Source organism: Chiloscyllium plagiosum, chromosome 13 (genome assembly GCF_004010195.1).
Source record: "Chiloscyllium plagiosum isolate BGI_BamShark_2017 chromosome 13, ASM401019v2, whole genome shotgun sequence".
Lineage (NCBI taxonomy): Eukaryota > Metazoa > Chordata > Chondrichthyes > Orectolobiformes > Hemiscylliidae > Chiloscyllium > Chiloscyllium plagiosum.
In genome coordinates, this window is record NC_057722.1 from 27,616,442 (window position 1) to 27,640,679 (window position 24,238).

A 24,238-nucleotide genomic window follows, 5' to 3' on the forward strand; every position below is an offset into this window, starting at 1 on the left:
TCGTGAGTTTACTTGTTATTTAGGCAAAGGACTTTAAAGTAAACACTTCGCAGAGTTACGTATTTTGCATCCCCATTAGATATCTGCATGTGTATCGAAAGGATAGAGACGTATCGTTGCATGGTTCAAACGTGTTTGTTAATAATCTTTGCATCTTTGCTTGAGTAAGTTTGTTTTCATTATGAAACATTTATATGTTGTTAACCTAAATAAACCTGGCAGGCATGTTCTTCATACTAAACAATTTGATACCCTATAATTAACTATTTCTTCAACCTTGTTACAGTGAAAACGTATTATGATCAGCGGATGAGACAGACTGGAGGAAGAAACAGTGTATCCTTCCAACCTCGGTCATAACAATACCAATTGAATATTTTTTAGAAGATCAGAATAAATGTCTGTTTTTTAATGTTAACTTTATTCATGACCAACCACAATTACAGATCATTATCAGTTTAATATACAAAAAAGGTTGATTTATAGCTGCTACATTTGATGTTTAGCAAGCTGGTAAAAGCCTAAAAATAGAACTGGTAAATTTGCAGCCCGGCTAAGCCTGAAAATCAGTCCCTTGATAATTTTATAAATGCCTAACACTGATTGGCCAAAGAGCCTGTTTGTTTCAGAGTTCCTTTATGGGGGTCACTCCATCACCAAATTAAGACGCTATGATGAACATATTAGTGTTCTGAAAATTGCAATGCGCATTTTGTATATTTAGGGCTAATGAACAGATAAGCCAGCAAAGGGGGCCTGGAAGGGGAATGAACAAGTCCATGTTTTAGGAGCACTTGCAGTTCTGCTACTGACTGAATCTTCCTGTTTCTTCCCAAGAGCTTCACCGTAGCAATGAAGAGAGTGAAAAATAGGCAACTTTCTTTCAGCAATTGGAACTTTTGTGAGGCACTTATTTATGCATATAGCATTTTAAGTTGGTGATTTATGAACACATTGAAGCTGCTAGGGTCACACCCAGGCTACTCCAGCTCAGCATTAGAAATAGTGTATACACTATTCGGCACAGTGTATACACACACACACTGATTTTACCAAAATAAACATCCAATAGAAAAAGATTCGCTAAATCATTACAAAGAAGAAGGAGTTGAAACAAATGCAATTTCAGATCCACAACCCCAACTAATCACTACATTACGAATTAAGATGGTATTCTCTATGTCTGGTATACCACAGTTTAATGTGTATTCAGAGCCATCATCTGTTTTCCAAAACTGTCTGCAAAGGTTCAAAGGCATGATAGCAGGTTTGCAATCATAAATGACTGAAGAAAAAAAGCCTTACTTCTTCAAAAAAGTAAATGCCATTCAGCCTTAGGTCAGGTAAACAAGCTCCACTGTAGTGAGGCCAGTTAGTTAATAGTCTGCTTACTGCAGCGTTGCTCTGAAGAGTACAAATACTATATAGAGGTCTCCATGCAGCTTGCCAGCAGAGTACAGATTTCAAGAAGAATGAATTTGTTGACTCATGAATGGTGTGAAAGGGAGAGGAGGTGATTTTTTACCTGCCCAATCCCACCATCTACTTTCTTCATGGCCCAACATTTAGATCTTTATTCAGCATAGTGGGAGGAGCTGTATGGTGAGTGATTATTTAAACTAATCTAGATGTAATAAATACCCAGGACAGTTAACCCATGGCAGGGCAATGGCCAAGTGGATTGCACAGCCTATGGAATGTTGGAAATTCAAAATGCATCATGTATCTGAAACAATCCTATCTGTAGAAAGTGTTACTGTCTGCACAAGCTTGAACTCCAGATTTTGGAGCTGCCAGCTGTTGCGGATGGATGACTACCAGGCAGACAGTGCAACAGTCCCCTGAAATGATATTGCTTGCAAATTCATTTTCTGCTTTGGACGCTGGTGAACACTCGGATTTATCAGAAAAGTGCAGTCAGATTCAGTGGCAAGATAGGCAGCTGAGCTGTTAAAGAAGGGAGGAAGATTGAAAGAGCAGCACTGTTAGTGAATTCATTAGTTAAGGGAAAGAGGCAGGAGTTTCTGCAGCTGTAATAATGACTGCAGGCTGTTACATTGCCAGGAGTGTGTAAGGGCTAAAGATGTCATAGGATGTTCTTTTGGGGCAGGGTGAACAGCCAAAAGTCATGGTCCAGAGGCAGATTTCAGGAAACTGGAAGGAGATTGAAAAGCAGGACCTCTGAATCTGTAATTACTCCCAGTCTTATGTGCTCATGAGCATAGAAATGGGAAGAATATACTTAGAAAGATATTTTATGAGTAAAGCATATTTTTGCTCCTGGAGGACTTAAAGTCTGAATGTTAGGAATGAGATTCTCATCTAAGTTGCACAGAAAGTGAACTGAAGACATGTCTACTTGCTACAATATCATGGAGTGCAACCTCACTTTGAACAACGGCAAGTGCTTGTTCATTGAAATGTGAATCAAATTCTTCAGTTACATGTCATGAAGGAGTATCACCCCAAACATGGATATTTAAAGCATTGCAAAGGTTATGAATTCTCCGAATGGTTAGGATGTCCAGAGTATACAGGTGTATTCCGGAGCAAATATCAGTTGGTAGAAAATTGCACAAATGTTTTCTATGACTCTAAGAAAATCACCCAGCTCATTGCAGATGCACATCTCGTTGGGTAAGGGCATTTCTTTCAAGATGGTAGCAGAGTAGCAGGGCTGTGCCTGTGTCTTGTCTGCTCACATCTGCTTTCTTTCTCTTTTCTTCTTTCTACTTTGTCTCTTGTTCCTTTTCTTTTCTTCGTTTTCTTTTCTTTAAGGCCTAGAGAGTGGTGGTGAAGGAAGAGGCCTATAGCAGCTGCGATGCAAGGCTGAGCCTGCGGTTTCCTGGTGAGTAAGGAGCAGCTCCGGGCTGAAATTCTTGGCCCGGACGTGCAGGCTGGGCCAAGGCTCCAGGTCCCCAGCGAGGCCCGGGCGCCTGGAGGAGGGGAAGCATCGGTGAAAGGGATGGTCAGTGGACTGACAGCATCTAGAGGAATGTTGAATGGGGAGAAGGAGGTATGGAATCCGCAAATCCCCAAGCCCATGGTTCCAGTTCAGATGCAAAGGTCTCATTTGAGACACCCAAGCTGATATCAAACAGGACAATAGGAGGGGAAATAAGAAGAAGAGAGAAAGATGAACTCTACTACAGTAAAATATTGCATTATATTCAGTGTTTCAAGATGGTACCGGAGCATGGCAACACTTTGCGTATAACATGCGATAAAAGACTTTTCACCGTATTTTTATATACGTGTGACAATAAATCTAAATCTAACCTAATTTTCACATAGAAAGATGAGGCAAGCAACCTACTCATTGTTGCATCAGTAGCAAGCTGATCACTGAAACCTGCAAAATAATATTATTCACAAACAGAGAGAAGTGCTTTCAATCATGACATTTATTATCCTTTCGGCTCTAGATTAGATTCCTTACAGCATGGAAACAGGCCCTTCAGCCCAACAACCCTCCGAAGAGTAACCCATGCATTTCCCTCTGACTAATGCACCTAACATTATGGGTAATTTAGCATGGCCAATTCACCTAACCTGCACATCTTTGGACTCTGGGAGGAAACCCACACAGATACAGGGAGAATGTGCAAACTCCACACAGACAGTCACCCAAGACTGGAATCAAACCTGGGACCCTGGTGCTGTGAGGCAGCAGTGCTAACCACTGAGCCACTGTGCTACTCTCTAGTTGAATGGAAATGGTTTTGAAGTATTAGCCGATAATAGACCACTTGTAAGCCTGTTCAGCATGCACACAGCAATACACCTACTTGAACTGAGCTACTCAAAAAACAGGAGCCTGAATTCCATGTTGACTACTGCAGTGTATGGGACAAATAGCTCTATGCTAAAAGGTTAAAAGTTAAAAAGTATTCCAATCTGCAATTGTCCAAGAAGTAGGTGAATACTAAAGAATGAGTTGTATTCTTTTTCGAGAAGACTGTAGATCTACCATGGGATTTTTGGTATGGTTGCTGGCAAGAAATCTCATTTTAAATTGGATATAAGAGTAAGTTTTCAGAAATAACATCATGGCTGAAGTACAGACATCTCCAACCATATTACATTAACTTCAAGTTAGAGGAGAAATTCTGATACAAGTGTCAGTGCACATATGTATTATATTTCAATGAAATGGGAGACATTTCATACGTCATTCCCAATCAGCATTGTTGTTTATTGAGTACAGAAGTTGCGACATTTTTAATCTGTGTTATTTACCAGCTGCATTAGATATTGAAAGTGACTTATTGCACCATGAGTCAGTCTTCACTGAAGAAACAGGATCCTTGTACCACAAGAGTATTTTGGAGATCTTCCAATTAGTTTTGCAGAAAAATGAGGACATACAGTAAGACTTTGCAACAAGAATGATGGTGAACACCAAGAATGATGGTGAACAGCTGCCAGATGTCGTTTTAAACCTTAATTTGCTCATTCAGGAAAGAGTGAAAGAGAATCAAGCTGCTACAAATGCGAATGATTTCTTCGAGGAAGAGGTCCGACATCTTGCTGTCCTTTTTAATAATACCAACTTTGAAGTCTTTCTTTTCTGTTTTAAGGAGAGTCAGTATCTCATTGAAGAAACTGTGAAAGAATTTAACTTGCCTGCTCATTCCACGGAACCCACTAACAACATACAACATCAACAGGACTGGCAACCAGAACAAGGCACAGGAATCCTCCCCAAGATGAATGCCTCTGCTGGGAGATGGGGCAGATGAAGGCTGTAGTAGTGCCCTCTCTGAGGTGTCATTACTGCTGTTGGGGAAAGATTGCTGTAGCCCAGAATTATCTCCATTTCTGTCGGCCATTAGCACTTGAAGTGGAGGAAGAATTAGTTGGTGAAGATATAGTCTCTTTGGGGCAAATGTCATATACTATCTTCACAGCAGATTCTTGAGACATTCTTGTCTCCAATTAGCACAGGAATGTCCACAGTCATCTCCTGCCAGCTCTCTGCCCAGCTTTTTGTATTGGGGTGTGGACACATACATCAGGCATTCCTCCACCAATCAAGGCCCTTCTCCTCCTGCTGCATGTGGAGAGACAGAGGAAGAGAAGGATTCCATGTGATGGTAATGTATGTATGAGCACTTTCTGAGCATTCAATCATGGTGAGTCCTGAGCCCTTTCCAGTAATTGATCTGGAAGTGCACAACCTAGGAACTGTCAGAATATTGACCACATGAATTGTTTGTCAACCCTGCATCCATGTGATATTGAGGCTTTCAGGCAATTATCTAACATGACCTGTTAGCTTTCACTGAGAAGATGGTCTTACTTAATCTCAAGGACTGCAGGAGATCACTTGTCCTCATCCTGCACTGGATCCAGTTCCCCAGTCCAGGCTGCCTGGGACTGATAGGACAGCTGCTATCTCTGTGGAAGATGACCTTCCTACTTTCAGGAAAGGCCCTGTCCTGGCCACCTAGTGAGATGTTGCTGAACTCAGGAGTTAGTTTCTGTCTGGTCTGTGTTCATAGGACAGCTGAAAGAGGGTTAAGTAATGCTGCAAGCTTGCAGTGACTGAAGGGATGTCTGAGTGTCCTTTAAATATTGTGCCAGGACCTACGACCTTTGGGGCTGAACTTCCAGCCCACCCAATTCAACTCATGTAACAGCTCACATGGTGAGCTGGAAAGTATGCAATCATGCATGAAAACCCACCCTGGGCTAGAGTGGAAGTGAAAACCTCTCACAAAGCTAAGACCCTAAATAAAGACCAAAAGACTCTGTCCCCTGACTGGTTTCCCTGGTGATAGGCCTGGTCTTGGATTTGAAAATTTCATTATTCCTTTGAGGCCAGGTGGAACAGCAGCACAATCTTCCTCATCAACACTGTAGGTTGTTCTTGTTTCTTCAGTTCCACTTCCGTACCCTCTGTCCTGACCTACAGTTAGCTGCCACAGGCTTCACATCATCCATCACCCTTATGGCTCAGACTCTGCACATGCCTTGGAATGCCCATGTTTTACCTGTATTTCACAGATCGATTTAAAATGTGGTTCCTTGAAAAAGTCACCAAAAAGTAAACTGAACACACAAGGCACTTGGAAAGCTCCAAAGCAAAATCGATAAACCCAACGGGTAAGAAAAGAAAGAACACTGTACGTCAATAGAGCACCCTTCACAACACTTCCAAGCACATTACAGCCAATCAAGTACTTCTGAAGTATTGTCACTGTTGCGCTTTTGAAAATGCAGCAACCAATACACTCACCGCAAGATCTCCACAAATAGCAATGACCAGATAAATTGTTTCTGGTGATATTGACTGAACAAATATTTGTCATATGATCAGGGCTGACTGTCCTGTTATTCTTTGAAATTGTGCTATTGAATCAATTACATCCAGCTGACAAGGTAGCTGGGGCCCACGTTTAACATCTCATGATAAGTGGCACCTCCAAATGCACAATACTCCCTCAGTCTGTCTCAGGTGTCTGGAGTGGGACTTGAACTCAGAGGTGAGAACAATACCAATTCAGCCATGCTGACAAATAAAAATGCCATTATGCTGTAATAAGTGGAAACAATAGTGGTTTTAGTAAAGCGAATGTGTGTTCCTAACAAGAGAATTTCATTTAAAGTCACTTTAGAGTTCTGAAAAATATATTTGTACATCACGTTTTTCCATGAACTATGCAAGGATTTAAATGGTTTTGAGTCAAATGGATTAGTACAATAACATAATCATTGATATCCTTAAATAAGTGGATAAATGATGGATTAATTAACATTACCCACCTCACATCAAACAAACAAAAACATGAGTTTGTATTCTGTCATTCTAAATAAAATATACCAAAGCTATTATGTGATTACAACTCATTAAAAGATTTTAGCAAATTTTCAAATGGTACTATTTAATTATCCATTCATAATACCATTCATTGAGTTAACCATGTCCCAGATCTGCTTGTTCAAAAGGACAAAGATTTACATAATCTCTTGCTTCGTAACAAAATATGATTCTTGTGGAAAATGAAGATGGTTGCTTTCTGCTACATATTCTCCACTTAATTTAAAACCTTTCCAAAGACTCTATTGATTGTCTCTCAGTAACAGAATCCTTTTCTTCTGCACAGCCGCCATCATTTGCTGATAGATTAATGGAATTTTTCTCAGCACTCAACAAGCCACCTGTTCCAACTTCTTTACATATTTCATCTGCAACTGAACAGCTCCGTGGACTTGATCTTGAAGAACGAGATGTGGGGGGTACTAAGCAAGTGACTAAAGGCTTCACGACATTTACCAACATGCAGGGAGTGTTGTTTGAATCTGCAGCAGCCCACGGTGTTTTTCCACGCTGCCGTTTGTTTGGAACCATGTGCATGACTGAAATATTATTTTTGTGTATTTGGCTAGACACTTTGGAGGTTCCAGAAAGTTTTGTGATGAGCATTTCTGCAGGTATCTTATCATGTCGTGCTTTCTGTTCTTTATTTTTTCTCATTTTCTGAATAAAAATGGAAAGGAAGAAATATTCTCAGTAACATTAAAATAAAACATATATCCCATGTGACAAAAAGTCATGACACGATTCATGATTATAATGATAAATTTAAGGGCACAGTATTTTAGTGGTATTGACTGCATATACTTGCCTTGGAGGTGTACTATTAAGACTGAAATTGGTTCCTGGACTGCTTGTGCTGTTTCCTGGTGAGACTGAGTAGATTGGGCCCATACTCTCTGATGCTTAGAAGACTGAGAGGGAGGCACATTGCAATATACCTTATAATGAAGGGTCTTAATAGTATTTCCCTTATCTAGAGAATCTTAAATGCAGAAGCAATGTTTCAGAATAAGGGTTCAATTATTTAGGACTTGAGATGAGGAGAAATTTCTTTACTTCGATGAGCTGTGAAGCTGTTGAGTTCTCTACCTCAGAGCTTCACTCCTTTTATCAGCTGAGAACAAAAGAAGTTTTGGTCTTTTGGGGAATCCATGATGCAACGAAGAGGCAGGTTGGTGGAAAGCAAATAGTGTGCCAGTGACTGGCAGTGCAAAATAACCTATGGTCTACTTCTGTTCATATTGCTCATGTTCCTGAGTGCTCGGATGAGTAATCCAGAGGTCTGAATGAGTGACCTGGATGTGTGTGTTCAAATCTCACCAGAGCAATTGGAGAATTTAAATTTTGTTAGTTAAATCAATCAAATGCTTATCAGAAATGGCGATCCGTAACCCCCAGAATCTACCTGGTTCACTGATGTACTATGTAGAAGGACATACACTGTCTTGATCAGGCCTGACCTATGTGAGTGCCCAGATCCACAGCAATGTGATTGACTCTTCACTACCCTCTGAAATGGCTGAAGAAATAACTTACTTGTATTCAAGCAGACAGCTCATTATTACCATCTCAGGGCAATTAGGGATGGGCAAAACAATACCAACATAATCCTGAGTTAACAATCAAGCTTATGGAAAATATGGTGATGTGCTCCATTGTGCCATGTAATTGAACAAATGGGTTCACTTTCAATTTCCAAATACCGAGAAAAACAGAAGATATTGAAATTTTAAATCAAATTGCTCTGGCATCAGCACATTTACCTCCTATTTATTTGGGCAATCAAGTGAGTGAAACAAAAATACAACAGGCAGAAAAAGAACTGAATTATGTACTCTAAGCGATTATGTACTCTAATCTCTGGATTGCAATCACAGATGTTCCAAAAGACAGCTATAAAATTTTTCCCCATTATCTGTTAATTTTTAGATAATGAAAACAACAATAAGAGAACATCTGAAACCCCCAACAGCTCCTATAGGATTCATATGTTTTCATTTTGGAATATGGCAACTGCAGGCAATGAGCCTTTTGCTTTGACCAAATGATATGTGAATCTTACATGAAAATCACTTTGTACATGTTGAATGTTGCACTGAGGCTTAATAGTATTACGTCCAGGAGCTGCACAATTGTTGGAGTTCACTTTGTGGCACTTTTTGTAATGGCAGAATACTATTGACATATTCCACCCCCAAAACCTCCTCCCCAGGGTGAGAGAGCCATTTAAGGTCAACAGACTATTGCCGGATAACACTTTCTAAATCAATTCATTGAATTAATGCTGAGCTCTGTGACCCAAGGAACTGGCTACAGTGTCCCAATCACCACCAACTCAAAAACAAACCAATCAGTCCTTTAAGTATGTGCCAGTTCTATAATAAGTGTGAAAGGATGTTTTAAATTAGTATTTATTACTGGGGGACACACAAATAAGAATAGCAAATCCAAATGTCAATTTAATTGTTAAATAAATCAGAAAGTAAACACATTAATCAGTTTTTAAAAGTCCAATTTGAGAATGTTTGTTGGAAATGGCAAAATCCTGCAAAAATGAAAGTTTCATCTTTAGTTTCATATGATGCAACCATTTTGGCTACAAATTCTTCCAGGAAACTTGGCATGCTAAGAATTGATGCAATTTTAAGCTCATACGTTGCAAAGATTATCATTGGAAAGTGGGTGAGAAAATAACTGCAGTGCTGTGAACACCACAACACTCGATTAATGAGCTCTTCAGCTGTGCCAGTGCTGAGTTTTTCTAATCAGAAAAGGTGAGTAAGTTGACAATGGCTACACTAAAGACAAATTAGAAATAACAAAAATTCATGTTATGTGTTGCCAGTTTAAGGAGGCAATAAATAACTGCAGGATTTCTTTACAATATTAATATTCTTGTAGCCAGCAATAAGGAACGATCTGAAATTCAGCAGCATAAATATCGAAACAAGCTTTAATAAAACATCAACAAAATTTGAAAACAAAAATAAGAAAAAGCATGAAAAAATCATTTGGCTAATTCAAACTTCTTAAAATCAGGATATCAAATCAAGTAGTTATAAAGGCAGATTGTTTAAAACTGTGGTCTAACATTTTAATTTTAACATCAGTACCTCATTTGACATATGGATTTCACCATTTGCCTTTTTGGTTGAAATTCCCCATGGTACCTTGACTTTGTTGTTGAATCGGTCAATCTCAGGGGCAGGAGGGACATCATTTTCACTTATGTACTTGGCTGAAATGCTTTGCTTACATTGCACAATAGGTTCTTCTTGCAATTTAGATACTGTGGGAATTACCACACAAGAAGTAACTATGACATTATTTAGGCATCACGCAAATACTGAAGTGTGGCTATTGTTTACAATTTGACTAATTACCTAAAACATCAAGATGTCGACATACAAACTGCATGGCCAATACAAGAGCATTCAGTGTCTTTGGTGAAACTTCAGCCTGGCAACATGCACCACAATGAATTCACGGAAAGGAATATAGGTAGAAATTCAGACGTATTCTCATACAAATACTGAAAATTGCCAAACTTTCAGAAAGCTATTTGTAGCCCTAGTCTCAGCTTCCCACTGTTCTATAATACCATGTTCTCTCAGCACTGCTCACCTGAACACATACATCACTATGAGACCACCCAGAACTTTTTCAATTCAATGAAAACACACAACTCTTAAGTCATTGGCATTAATTGGCACCACCCTTTCCTCACCCATTGTCGAAAATAGAAATTATCTGTATTGTGCAGCACTATGAATAAACTTTCTGCATTTATACTATATTACTAAAATCACACTTCGCTATCCCAGTTTTTCACATGAAACTTCTGCCTCTCTGTTTTTCCTTTACCCTGCTCCACTTTTATTCTCAGGTCTCTCCCATTTCAAAGGCCATTGCTTGTCACTGAGCTGCAGACCATAGGAACACGATGTCCTCATGCTGCAGGTAACTGAGTGAGGGCTAGTGTTTGGACTAGAGGATGGCAGTGAACAGCTGAGCATCAGCAATGGGAAAATCACCAGCAATGGTAGAAAATGATTCACAAACTCAAATTATTGAAGGACGGGGACAAAGGAAGAGAAATCTTTGACTGGATGGTCATCCAACATGCGGAGAGAAGCAGGAGTTTGCGAATGGAGAGTCAGAAAGCACTAGGAATAGTGTGGAGCTGGGAAAGAGGAAGCTACTGCCATCAATGATTCACTGATTCGGTTGCAGTCATTGGAGATTTAATGAGCATGTGCGGGGCTTGGGTGATCTCAGGAAAGAGCTGATTCAGAAAAACTTGGTTTGGATTCACCTGCATAGCCTTTAGGAGTTGGTGACCAGTTGTTCATTTTACTTTAAAGCTGTATGTAGTTTCAGCTCAGTTTATTGTTTCCATCCCCTGGCACAAACTTTGTCACCCAAGGCGTCCACCTAGTGGTCGCTTCAGCCCTGACAACAATTCATTTATCATGTTATTTGGATTGAGGGAATGGGTTTTTTGTGGATGGAATGCCAGTCAAGTGGGCTTTGTCCTGGATAGTGTCAAGTTTTGTGAAGTGTTGTTGAAGCTGCACTCATTCAGGCAAGTGGGGAATATTCCAAAACACTCCTGATTTGTGCCTTGTAGATGGTGGACAAACTTTGGGAAGTCAGGAGGTGAATTAGAGGATTGTTCAAGAAGTTTGAGGTGCTGGAGGATTCCTAGCCTCTGACCTTGTAACTACTGTGTGAAGATGAGAACTCCTATATTTCCTCAAATTGTTTTCTCCTCCTTATTTTTTATTTGTCTGTCCTCCATTTCAATCTGTGGCAGATCTGCAAATAGCCAGCCCAAGAATGAAATGCAGAATGGCTTTGGTTTGTGTACATTTCTATATGATGCCTCCACCAATGATGTTCTGTGAATTGAAGAAAAAATTGTAACTTACCCAGAACTTTAGATGACCTCAACATGACACAGAGCATTTTAAGGCCAGTTATTTGCTTTTTGAAGTGTGGTCACTGTTGCGGAAACACAATTGCTAAACTTTGTGCACAGTGAGGTCTATCAATCAGCAGTGAGGTAATGACTAGATGATGATTTTGGTTTTATTTTGATATTGGTTGAACAATTATGTTTTGGCCAGGATACTGAGGAGCATCTCTTTGCACTCCTACACAGAAACCACTGGTGATATCCAGTGATCCATCCTCAAATGAATCTTACTGAGATACATGGATGCCCTCTTTCAAACCAGTGGAAAATATAATAGTTCTGATGAAGAGTCATCTAGTCTCAGAATGGTATCTTGTTCTCTTTCCATGGATGCTGCCTGACCTGCTGTGATCTCCAGCATTTGTTGTTTTGAGCAGAAAATATAACATCCGTTCTTCTGTATACACTGATGACACCCAACTCTATCTCACCACCACCTCTTAACCCCTCTATTGGTTCTAATTTGACATACAATGCTGAATGCCCAGTCATTTCCTCCAATTAAATGTTGGAAAAAAAAACAGAAGCTATTAATTTTGCTTCCTGCCATAATTCCATTCCCTTACTGCTGAGTCCATCCTGCTGTCTGACAATCATCTGAAAGTTGAATTGGACTATTTGCAATCTTGGGCATCATTTAATCCTGAGTTTTCAATCATTTTTCTGCACCATCACTAAGACCAATTATTTCCATCTCTGCAACATCATCCCTGCCTCAACTCGTTTGCTGCTGGTGAAACATCCATCAAAACATCCAGACTCCACCGTTCAAATGCTGGCTGGCCTCCTACATTTATCCATCTGTGAAACTTGAGGTCATTCAAAGCTCTGCTGCCCATGGGCAATGAATGCTATTTATCTGTCACCCTTATACTTACAGATCGACACTGTCTCTAGGTCAAACAACACCTCAATTTTAAATTTCTCATTCTTGTTTTTCAATCCCTCGATGATTTGGTCACTCCATTTCTCCGTAATCTCCTCCAGCTCCACAACCCTTTGAGATATGTGTGTCTCTAATTCTACCTCTTGAACATCCCTAATATTAACCACAATTCCAATGGTGGCTGTGCCTTCAGCTGCCTAGGCCCCAATCTCTAGAATTTCCTTCAGATCTCTGTCCATATTGTGTACTGCATTAAGAAAAGACTTGTTGAACTATTGTTGAACTAACTTTATTGGCACCTCTTGAGAGATGGCAGCTTTTGGGCAACCTCCCCTTAAAAAAAAACATTAAAAATGATATATGCACATAATTTCCCAAAATATGATTAACATCAACAATACCTGAAATTTAACACATTGTGCTGCATGCTGGTCTTTACAATAATCATAACTAAACCACACACGTTCAATGCTAAAGTAATTTACATGTAAAAAAAAATGTTTTCCTAAACACTGATACCTGTTTAACAAAAAATCATCATTTGAGAAGAAACAATGAGAATAACTTGATATTTATTCATTCTTGCATGTTTTTAATTCATGCATTTGCCTTCTTTATCTTTCTGTCTACATATGAGTATCAGCTTCCATTGTTATTTTCTTGATTTGTTGATTCATAACATTTTTTGTACTGATAGGCCATCAAAATCAATACCTGAAATTGTGCTGCTGTTCTGATTGTATGGACTTGTTCATCAGTTAACAAAGTGAACTTCATACCATAAAGGTACATGTGGAACTTTGTAACACTAAACATAATCATGAATGTGGAGGAAAAAGTGAGGACTGCAGATGCTGGAAATCAGAGTCAAATAGTGTTGTGCTGGAACAGCACAGCAGGTCAGGCAGCATCCGAGATACAGGAGAGTCGACATTTCGGGCATAAGCCCTCCATCAGGAATCCCTGATGATCATGAATATCTCTGTTTAACTTGTGAATAATTTTCATCAGTCTTCATAAAAGTACATGAAACATATGCTACGGTTTCTCCACACCTCTTTCCAGATTGTGAGGTAAAACTGCACCTAACTCCTTCGGTGAGACACCACACATTAAAACCAAATGTTTTTTGGGATGACTGTGTGTCAAAACAGCATCATTATTCTGCAATTTCTTCATAAATTCAAAAGCTTTCTGGCACACCACAGAGCACTGTCAATTTTTCTCATTTTTGAGCAGTTATGCATTGAGTGGATGTATTAGCTGAGTCAAGGGTGGACTTAGAATAACAATAAGTTACAAGCCCTATGAATATTTTATGTTGTTCTTGATCTTTAGTCTCTTTATTTTTAAATTCTCTCAACTTTCTGCATTGAATGGACACCTTCATCATCTATTTGATGACCCACATGTCTTACACATGACACGACGATGCAATACTTACACTTTTTAGCTTTAATATCTTGCGATTGAACAGTATCCAGGATCGAGTTCAACATACTCTTTCTCTATCTTAATAAGTTCATTGAATTTTTTTCAGGAAGTAACAAGTAAATTTGAGGAGGGCAGTGCCATGGATGTTGACTACTTGGATTTTAGTAATTCTTTGGACAAAATCCCACATGGCAAACTGGTCAGAAAATGTAAAGCCAATGGGATACAAATCAAGGGGGAATGTGTTGAACTGGATGCAAAATCGGCTCAGTGACAGATAGGGTCCTGGGGAATGTGACTGAACAAAGAGACCTAGGGGTGCAGGTGCATGGTTCCTTGAAAGTGGAGTTGCACGTAGACAGGGTGGTGAAGAAGCATTTGACATGCTTGCCTTCATTCGTCGTAACATTGAGATTAGGAGTTGGAATGTCGTGCTGCGGCTGTACATGAGATTAAAGAGGCCACTTTGGGAATACTGCAGACAGTTCTGGTCACACTTCCATATGAGGGATGTTGTTAAATTTGACAGAGTGCAGAAAAGATTTACAAGGATGTCGCCGGGACTGGAGGGTTTGAGCTACAGGGAGAGGCTGAATAGACTGGAGCTTTTTTTGCTGGAGCATTGTAGACTGAGGGGTGACCTTATAGAGGTTTATAAAATGATGAAGGGCTTTTTCCTCAGCTGAGGGAGTCCAAAACCGGAGGACATCGGTTTAAGGTGAAAGGGGAAAGATTTAAAAAGGACCTGAAGGGTAACGTTTTCATGCAGAAGGTGGTGTGCGTGTGGAATAAGCTGCCAGAAGAAGTGTGGAGGCTGGTACCATTCTAACATGTAAAAAGCACCTGGATGGGTACATGTATAGGAAGGGCTTAGAGGGATATGGTCCAAATGCTGGTAAATGGGACTAAGTCAGATTAGGATGTCTGATCATCACGGATGAGTTTGACCAAAAAGGCTATTTCGATGCTGTATGATTCTATGACATTTATTTAATTCCTAGTGTTTCTACTATTAAAAAATCTGTGAATTGATTCAGAATGATGTCATTAACTGTCTAGTTTCTCCAGCCTAGAACAGAACAATTGATAAAGTATAGTTGTTATCAGATGCAAATTTTCAGTTAACTTATAAAATCATGAAAAATAGTTTACCATGAAAACTTCTTTTGAAGGCAGTGTTAGCTTCAATGTTATGTTTATAATATGCAAACACTGCATTGACCACAGGAATAACATTTTATTAAAAAAGAATTAATGAAATATTTTCATTATTTAACATTTGTTTAAAATTTGTTATGAATTATTTCTTAATGTTGTAACATACTTGCAACAGTGCCACTGTACACCCTTTCTTCGTCATGTTAACAAAGTGTTTTGGAATACCTTTTCAACCATAATTTAATTTCATTTAATATAAAGTATAGCATAATAGACCTGCTTGCAATATTGAAGCCAATGGAATTAAAAGGGAGATAACAGCAGAATACAAAATTTTGGAGGAGACAGAGATAATAGTTAGATGTTTCTCAGACTGAAGGCAAGTGTGCAGTGGTGTTCCCCTGAAGCCAGTATTAATACCACTCATCTTACGGAAATGTAAATGAGCTGGAATTGACTATAAATATCAAAATTCACAGATTATGTAAAACTTGGTATTGTTGTAAGTAGTGTAGAGAAAAGTAGGAAATTTCAGAAGACACACACACAGCCTGGTGAATTGGGCAGAAGTAAAGAATGAGAAGCAGATGGGTCAATATATAGAGGACACAGATTTAAGGCAATTGGCAAAAGAACCAGTGGTGACATGATGAAAAGTTTTATTATGCAGTGATTTACGATCTGGGATATGGTCTTTGAAGTAGAAGCAGAAGTAGATTCAATAATCTTCAATACTCAAAGGGGCAAATTTGCATAACTATGGGGAAAGGCCAGTAGAATGCAACTAATTGGAATGATCTTTTAAAGAGCCAGAATAGAGACAATGGGTCAAATGGCTTCTTTTTGTGCTGAATCTACAAAGCATAACAATTCATTTCCTATTTTAATTACTTTTGAAAATGTAATTTAGTTTAATTTCTGTATTCTGAAGAGGTTGCATTGTTGGCATGTAAGCTACTAGACAAACCTCACATTAATTCCAAATCATAGAATCCTTACAGTGCAGAAAGAGACCATTCGGCCCATTGAGTCTGCACCGACCCTCCAAAGAGCATCCCACCCAGACCCAGCTCCCAACGCTATCCCCGTAACCCTGCATTTACTATGGCGAATCCACCTAGCCTGCACATGTATTGTGCACAGTTCTGGGTATTAAATCAGATGAAGTAAACTATGCATCTGGAAGGAAAAGAGCCAGGAAAACTTAAATCATCAGCTATTTAAGGATGCTGATTTGTGTTCCCTTTTTAAAAATATTAATACAGTTTTGAAGTTTTGAAGTTTGAAATCCAAATTAAAAGTTAAAACTAGCTCAGCCTTTGTTTAACATTGGTGCACAATTCAAATATCAAGGGCAAAAATTTGAAATTGGGATTTAAAAGGTCAGTCATATGGGTTAGTTTTCACCCAATGGAATTACCATGCTGGGCAAATGAAGCAAACAGCATGAATTCAAGAAAGAATTGGATATGTTTTTCAAGAAAGAATGAACTGAAGAGTATAATGGGAAGAGAGTATTATGTTTCTTTGGAAAGCAGACAGCTCCTGAGGGTCTAATGAGCTTTCTCTGCTCATGAAATTTATTCAGATTTCATCCACCTGCATTGCAGACATAACCTATCTCCAGCTTAGTATCACAGTAAGTATAATTTACCTTCTTGAGTGTGCATCTTTTTATTTTGTTCTTTTCCATGATCCACGATAAAGTGAATATATGGTTTGTTACGACAGATGAATAGACCATGTCTTTCTACAGCTTTAGAATCCAAATAATTTGTTCTAAATGCAAGTCAGAAAAAGAAGGAAATCCCATTAAAAGAAAGTAATTAAGGAACCTGATGCTCAATATTCTATTTCATTATAGATGACACAAAACTTGTTCATATTGTGAGGACAGCACAAAACTTGGGAGCACTGTGAACTGTCAGAAAGATAGTCTAAAACATCAAAAGGAAATAGATAGATTAGTGGAAAGGATCGACAAGTACCAGATTAAAATCAATACATAAAAGTGTGAAGTGATGCATTTTGGCAGGAAGAACACAGAGGCAATACAAAATAAAAGGCACAGGTCTATACTGGATGCAAGAGCAGACAGACATGGGTACAACAAATTGAAAATGGCAAGGCAAGTTGAGATAGCAGTTACCCGGTGTGACCTCCTCTACATTGGTGAGACAGGGTGCCTTTTTGTGGATCATTTCAGAGAACATCTCTGGGACACCCACACCCACCAACCCCACTGCCCCGTGCCTGAACACTTCAACTCCCCCTTCCACTCAGTCAAGGACATGCAGGTCCTGGGCCTCCTCCACTGCCAAACTGTTACCATCCGACGCCTAGAGGAGAAACGCCTCATATTCTGCCTTGGGACCCTGCAACCACACGGGATAAATGTGGATTTCAACAGCTTCCTCATTTTCCCTCCCCCACATTATCCCATTCCCAAGCCTACAACGCAGCACCACCTCTAGACCTTTCCATCACTCTCCCCCTCACCTATCGCCTTCTTCCCCACCTTTATCCACCTATCGCTTCCCAGCTACCTTCCCCGCAATCCCACCCCCTCCCTTTTTTCTGTCAGCCCCAACCCACAAGCCTCATTCCTAATGAAGGGCCTATGCCTGAAATGTCGATTCTGCTGCCTGACCTGATGTAATTTTCCAGCACCACACTCTCGCCTGGTTTGACAGAGATTTTCAAAGTCATCAGGAATTTGGACAGAGGAGATAGAAAGAAATTGTGTGCATTGGTTGAACGATAAGAATGCGAGGACACAGATTTAAGGTAATTGGCAAAGAAGCAACAGCAACATGAGCAAAAGCTTTTTCAAGCAACATGCAGTTAGGTTCTGGAATACACTGTGTCAGTGTTTTGTGAGGCAGGTTCAATTGAGGCAGTCAAAAGATATTTGGATTATTGTCTGGCAAGGAAAATATACAGGCAGGGGAATGATACTTGCTGAATGGCTTCTGCAGAGGGGCAGCATGGTCATTGTTGATCATGGTCTGATTCACATCCTCCTTGTTAGAAAGATCCTACGTTTCTATTCTATGATTGCTGAATATACATAGCAACAATAGCATAGCCATTAATACTTAAACGAAGGCCTGAAATTGAACAAGGATTTCTTTAACTCAACCATATTTTTATTTATACACAGCAGTTAGTTCCAATATCTGATTATGCATATAAAACTAACCATGTGATTAACATTTGTTTTAAAGAAGTTGCCCTCATTAAAATTCGATTCCCTACAGTGTGGAAACAGGCCCTTCAGCCCAACACGTCCACACCGACCCTCCGACCAGTAACCCACCCAGACCCATTCTCCTACCTTATGGGCAATTCAAAATGGCCAATTCACCTGACCTGCACATCTTTGGATTATGACAGGAAACCGCGGCATCTGGAGAAAACCCACACAGACATGGAGAAAATGTACAAACTCCACACAGACAGTCACCCAAGGCTGAAATCGAACCTGGGCCCTTTGCACTGTGAGGCAGCTTTGCTAACCACTGAGCAACTATGCCACCCCAAATTAGTGTTGCGTTATGTTATAAACATTTATTACCACTTTAAATTCTTATGATGCATTGCTAAAACAATACTGCCACCTATTTTGTGAGCTAGTGCTGTTTCTGGATGTCGAGTTTCTGTTAGCATTCATACTGCATAAATTTTGATTGATATAAGTTCAGATGCAAAGCAATTCTACCCAGATAATATTCCCTGATTCAATCAATTAAGGAACCGAGTCATACAATTTGTCTAGTATAAAGAATATTCCAGCCCAGTTTCCTGAACTAATAGTGCATGTGCTATTAAATTCATTCTTGGAATATGAGCATTGTTTGCAAGATCAGTATTTATTGCCCATATGTTGAATCAAGAAACTGTGCCTTCTTATTGAAATACTTCAGTCCATGTCACAAAGATACTCATACACTGTTGGAGAGGGAACTCTTGGATCTTGACATTGTGTCATTAAAAGGGGCAACATATGCTTATGCGTCAAAAAGTGTGGTGCTGAAACAGCACGGCCAGTCAGACAGCATCTGAGGAGCAGGAGGGTTGACATTTCAAGCATCAGCTCTTCATCAGGAATGATGATTTAGAACTTATGCTCAAAATGTCGTCTCACCTGCTCCTCAGATGTTGCCTGGCTAGCTGTGCTTTTCCAACGCCGCTCTTTTAGACTCTGATCTCCAACATCTGCAGTCCTCACTTTCTCCTAGCAAAATTTGTTTAAGTCAATGTGGACAATATAGGGTTGGCTGTGTAAAATGGCAAGTTTTGTCTTTCTTGATTCCAGAGACACTGGGTTGAGGGGAGATCATGGAACCTTGGTATGACTTACAATGTTGCACCACTTAGATAGTGTGCCGTTCACGTCTGGTGTGTCTTTAGTCCAATCACTCGCTGTTTATGATCGTTGACGAGTGCTGTTAAAGGGTAGGCTGAGGAAAAGTACATTAAGTAGACTGGCATTGGAAAGTGAATTCGCTAAATTTTGCCAATCTCAGACTAAATTGGGGGAGATTTCAGAGCTACCCATCAATCAATAAACACTGGGCAACTCTAGAGCTCAGCAGCACCAGATGCAATGGCTGCTGCTGGGACAACAATGTCCTGAGACTCCAAGAATGAAGAATGAGTCATGGAAAAGACAGTGTTCTTTGGTGGGAGATCTTGCAATGGGATTCACTGGGAGAGGAGGCCGGGAGAGTCAGAAGCATGGGCTAAAGGTTGGCGTTCAGCAATGTGTTCTCCAGCTCAGATGAGGTAATAGTATTAACTGATTATCAAATGACTACTTATGGGCCTTAATTGGTGGCAGAACAGATAATGGAGGTTGGGTATTCCTGCCTGAAACTTTTCATCTGGCAAGGGCAGGAGGTGGCAGGCTTCTGGTCCATCACAATCCCACATAAGAAAGATAATTTCCCATTGCCAACCCAAAGGATTCCACCCAGAGTGTGTAACTGCTGTTAAACAAATGATGTAGATGTGATTATTGGTCAAATAAATTGCAGCTGCTCTGCTATTTCACAAGTAACATATATTTGTACCATAATTGTGCAGATGACATGTTTCTACAGTTACATTAAAATATCTAGTTCCTTACTAGAAAGATGTTCTTCTACATTACTGATATGCAAATCACCCAATTATGCCTCTTTGGAATTGTAAAGGGAAATGATTGCACACATCATGTGAATTTGTATTTTTTTGTCTATTTTGGTTGTCTTGTTCAGATTGTATCAAGCTTCTTCAGTATAGTAGCTCCTGCCAAATGGAATATATTCATACTGCACTCCTGACATATCAAGTGTAATATGCAAGTCTTACGTGTTCCATAATGAGACAAAATGCAGCAAGAAAGAGGGAGTCTGGATAACTATCAAAGACTTTTAGACTTGGCAACAATTATGGGATAACATAGACCACATTCGTCAGTGTGAATCCTTTGGCCAATACTATTTAAGGTGCCAATTCCTACTTTGCTTATTAATATTTTTCAAATCCATGGACTATCAACTTCACTTTAACAAGTGGTCAAAATTGAATTGAGTCATGTTGCCCTTGATGACAAATTGCAAAGGCTGTTTGGTATGTGACTGCAAGCAATAAAAATATAGACAGAAGTTTCCAATTGATACAGCTAAAATTTAATGTTTATTACAAAATATTTTCCTCTTTCATTTTGAATTTTCCTCAGTTTCCATTTTCCTCAAATCCATCTGTGACTGAGAGGATGAGGATGTTTCCAATCCCTGTTAATGTTGCTCTGTAACAACTCTCTGGGAACATAGAAAAGTGGGCCTGATTGACTCACCCGCCCTCCATCGTACCAAGAAAGTGCCCCATTTTTCACTCAGAGAAATTGTCAATGAGTATTTAGCATTCACTTGGCTCTTGGAACTAATGATTCTATATAAGTCACACCACAAACACTGTTGGAATTCAATTCTGCAATTGAAAAACTATTATTTTGTGAACATGCAGATAGTCTGTGATGCCAATATCACTTCCCAGGAGTCTATCAGGATGCTTTTATCCTGGCTAATTATCCACCTACAGGGAATTCATGATATACAGCAGCTTCAGCTCTGGCCCATTGATATATAGCTTTGTTTCATTTCATCTGTCTGAGTAAAGTCAAGCCATTTACTTTCCAATGTTGTTCTCAACATCATCAATTTTACCAAGGAACTAAGGTAAAGGGACACTATCAAGGTTGAAAACAATAGTATATCAGAGACCAGAAACTGTTGATGCCAAGTACAGGTTTTAAATTCTTGAAAAATATTGCTGAAATAGAGATTAAGGGAACTAAAAGGATACACGCTGAAAAATAAGTAATCACAGAAGTGAAACAAAATTAATCTTCATTTCCCCACAGTGGAGATGTTGCAAGGAACAGCATACATGGCATATATTTTGAAGTTCAAAAAAATGGAGAATATATCAGAGGGTTACTGACCTTAACGTAATTATAAACAACAGAGAGAGAATGAAATCTTATGACAAGTTGGAGTACACAAGATGAAAGAGCATTTTGCCTCTCAGAGATGATAAGTTTATTCAAGCGCATAACTTTGATTTAAAAAATCATTCCAGAATTTCTTTTTAAATTCCAATCTTAAACATCCATGAGTTTTCTAAGAGGAGTCGAGAATTGTTGGGGAATTTGAGGAAAGATAATTTGGCAAGAAAGAAGAAACAAACTTCTTGGACTTAACTTCAATCAAGGAGACAGGAGATTTTAATTTGAAGTCAGAGGGAATACCAAGAGTCTGACAGAAGAAGTTGCCTTGAAAAACAGAAAATATGAGATGTCATTCAGTTGCCAGAGCTCTTAGCTCTGAGTCAGAAAATTGTGGGTACAATTCTCCCAGAGTATTGACTAGAAAAGCCTGGATTACATTGCAGTGCAGTCATGAGAGAGTACAGTACTGTTGGATGAGATGTTAAAACCAATATCCATCTATGTTCTCAAGTGTGTGGAATAGCCACCATGGCACAATTTCAAAGAATAGCAGGGTGTTCTGCCCAGTGTCCTGGTCAATATTAATTAACACCAGTTTTAAAAAAAACAGATTATTGAATCATAATCTCAATACCACTTATGAGTATGGAAAGTGATGGCTGTGTTTGCCACATAGCAACTGTGAGTCCACTTCAAAAGCACTTCGTTGATCACAAAATCCTTTGAGATGTCCTGAGGTAGTGAAGGGCACTATATAAATGGAAGTTATTTATTTTCGAATGAATATTTTGTTTTACTAACCCCAAAAGGGCAGGATTTAAAGATTTGGCTTTACACTCTGAAAAGATCAGTGACTCCATGTACAATTCAAACCAAGAAGAATTGATGAACTTAGCATGGATTCATCATCAAAAGAAATGAACTACTTTTGACACCAGTTCTTATTTTCCTCAAAGCTTCAACTTCTATCCTTTCATTTATTATAATGTTTTACCATAATATTGCTTTGTTTTTGTTTTCAACACCATTAAATACATAAGAGTTATTACTCAGAAAAATGTTTGAAGGATAAACTAGTGTAATATCGCTCATCTTCCTTCTTAGTTCAATTCTCAATTTCTGGGGATCAACCTCAAATTTTCAATTCATTCTGAGCATCCTGATCAAGCCCTAGATTTATTCCCCAATCCCAAGTGTAATGAACTGAATGGCTTTCTTTGGCCACAGCAGACACCTGTGTTAACAACACTTGAGAGGCACTGGAGTTATATGCCCTCAGAATAATGTAAGAAAAGAATGTGTTCTTCCCCAGATGACATCAGTGAACCAGATTTTCTTGTACAACAATCCAACAGCTTCATTGTTACTTTTATTGATAACTTTTTTCTTTGTTTCCCAGATATTTTTAACACAATCTTTCAAACTTGCATTCTCTAAGTTAATGTTCTCCCCAACTCCCCCACCCCCACCCCAGTTTAGTAACCGATACATCAATATATCCTCCTACTCACTTCCAAAGCACCTCCATTTGCTTTACAAGTTAATGACCAATACTGGACACGAACAGTATTCAAAGTTAATCAGGCAGACTAATGTACATTCTCAATGTGATACCCTCTGACATCAGTCCCAAAATATAGTTACAGGAGCTCAACTGGATCATGTCCTTGGCAATCTACAGCTTCTTCATCTATGACCTTCCTTCAATTATGAGGTCAGAAATGGATATGCTTGCTGATGATTCCATAATTCAGCACCATTCATGACACCGCAGACTCTGAAGCTTTCCATGTCTATACGCAGCAAGATATGGGCAACATCCAATCAGTCGCTGATAAGTAATATAGGTGTCACATAAATGCTAGGCAGTGACCATCTCCAATAAGAGAAAATATAACCATAGCTCCTTGATGCTTAATGGCATTTGGCACAGTCATCACTGAGTCCCCCACTGTCAATATCTTCACGGTTTACATTGAACAGAAACTGAACTGGACCAGCCACATAAATACTGTGTCTGCTAGAACAGACTGGAGGGTTGGAATTCTGTGGCAAGTAATTCACCTTCTGTTTCCCCAATCCCAGTCCACCATCCACAACACACCCAGTCAGGAGAGTGATTGAATACTCTAAGCTTGCCTTGATAGGTACAGTTCCAATAACACTCAAGGTCATAGAACATAGAACATAGAACATAGAACAATACAGCACAGAACAGGCCCTTCGGCCCACGATGTTGTGCCGAACATTTGTCCTAGCTTAAGCACCCATCCATGTACCTATCCAATTGCCACTTAAAGTTCGCCAATGATTCTGACTCTGCCACTCCCACAGGCAGCGCATTCCATGAACTCACGACTCGCTGAGTAAAGAACCTACCCCTAACATCTGTCCTATACCTACCCCCCCCTTAATTTAAAGCTATGCCCCCTCGTAATAGCTGACTCCTTATGTGGAAAAAGA

The 24,238-nt window shown here is 39.4% G+C and overlaps 1 protein-coding gene across 1 annotated transcript in view; it reads right to left on the bottom strand.

Annotated features, from left to right (window-relative positions):
• Positions 1-6,568: 6,568 nt before the first annotated feature.
• LOC122555878 overlaps positions 6,569-24,238 on the bottom strand; it is a 204,313-nt gene continuing 186,643 nt past the window's right edge. Inside the window, exons 8-10 of the mRNA XM_043702112.1 lie at positions 16,934-17,058; positions 9,937-10,112; positions 6,569-7,483 (exon numbers count right to left, since the gene is read on the bottom strand). Coding sequence (XP_043558047.1) covers positions 7,046-7,483; positions 9,937-10,112; positions 16,934-17,058 — 739 coding nt within the window. The 3' untranslated portion in view covers positions 6,569-7,045. The remainder of the gene's footprint in view (positions 7,484-9,936; positions 10,113-16,933; positions 17,059-24,238) is intronic.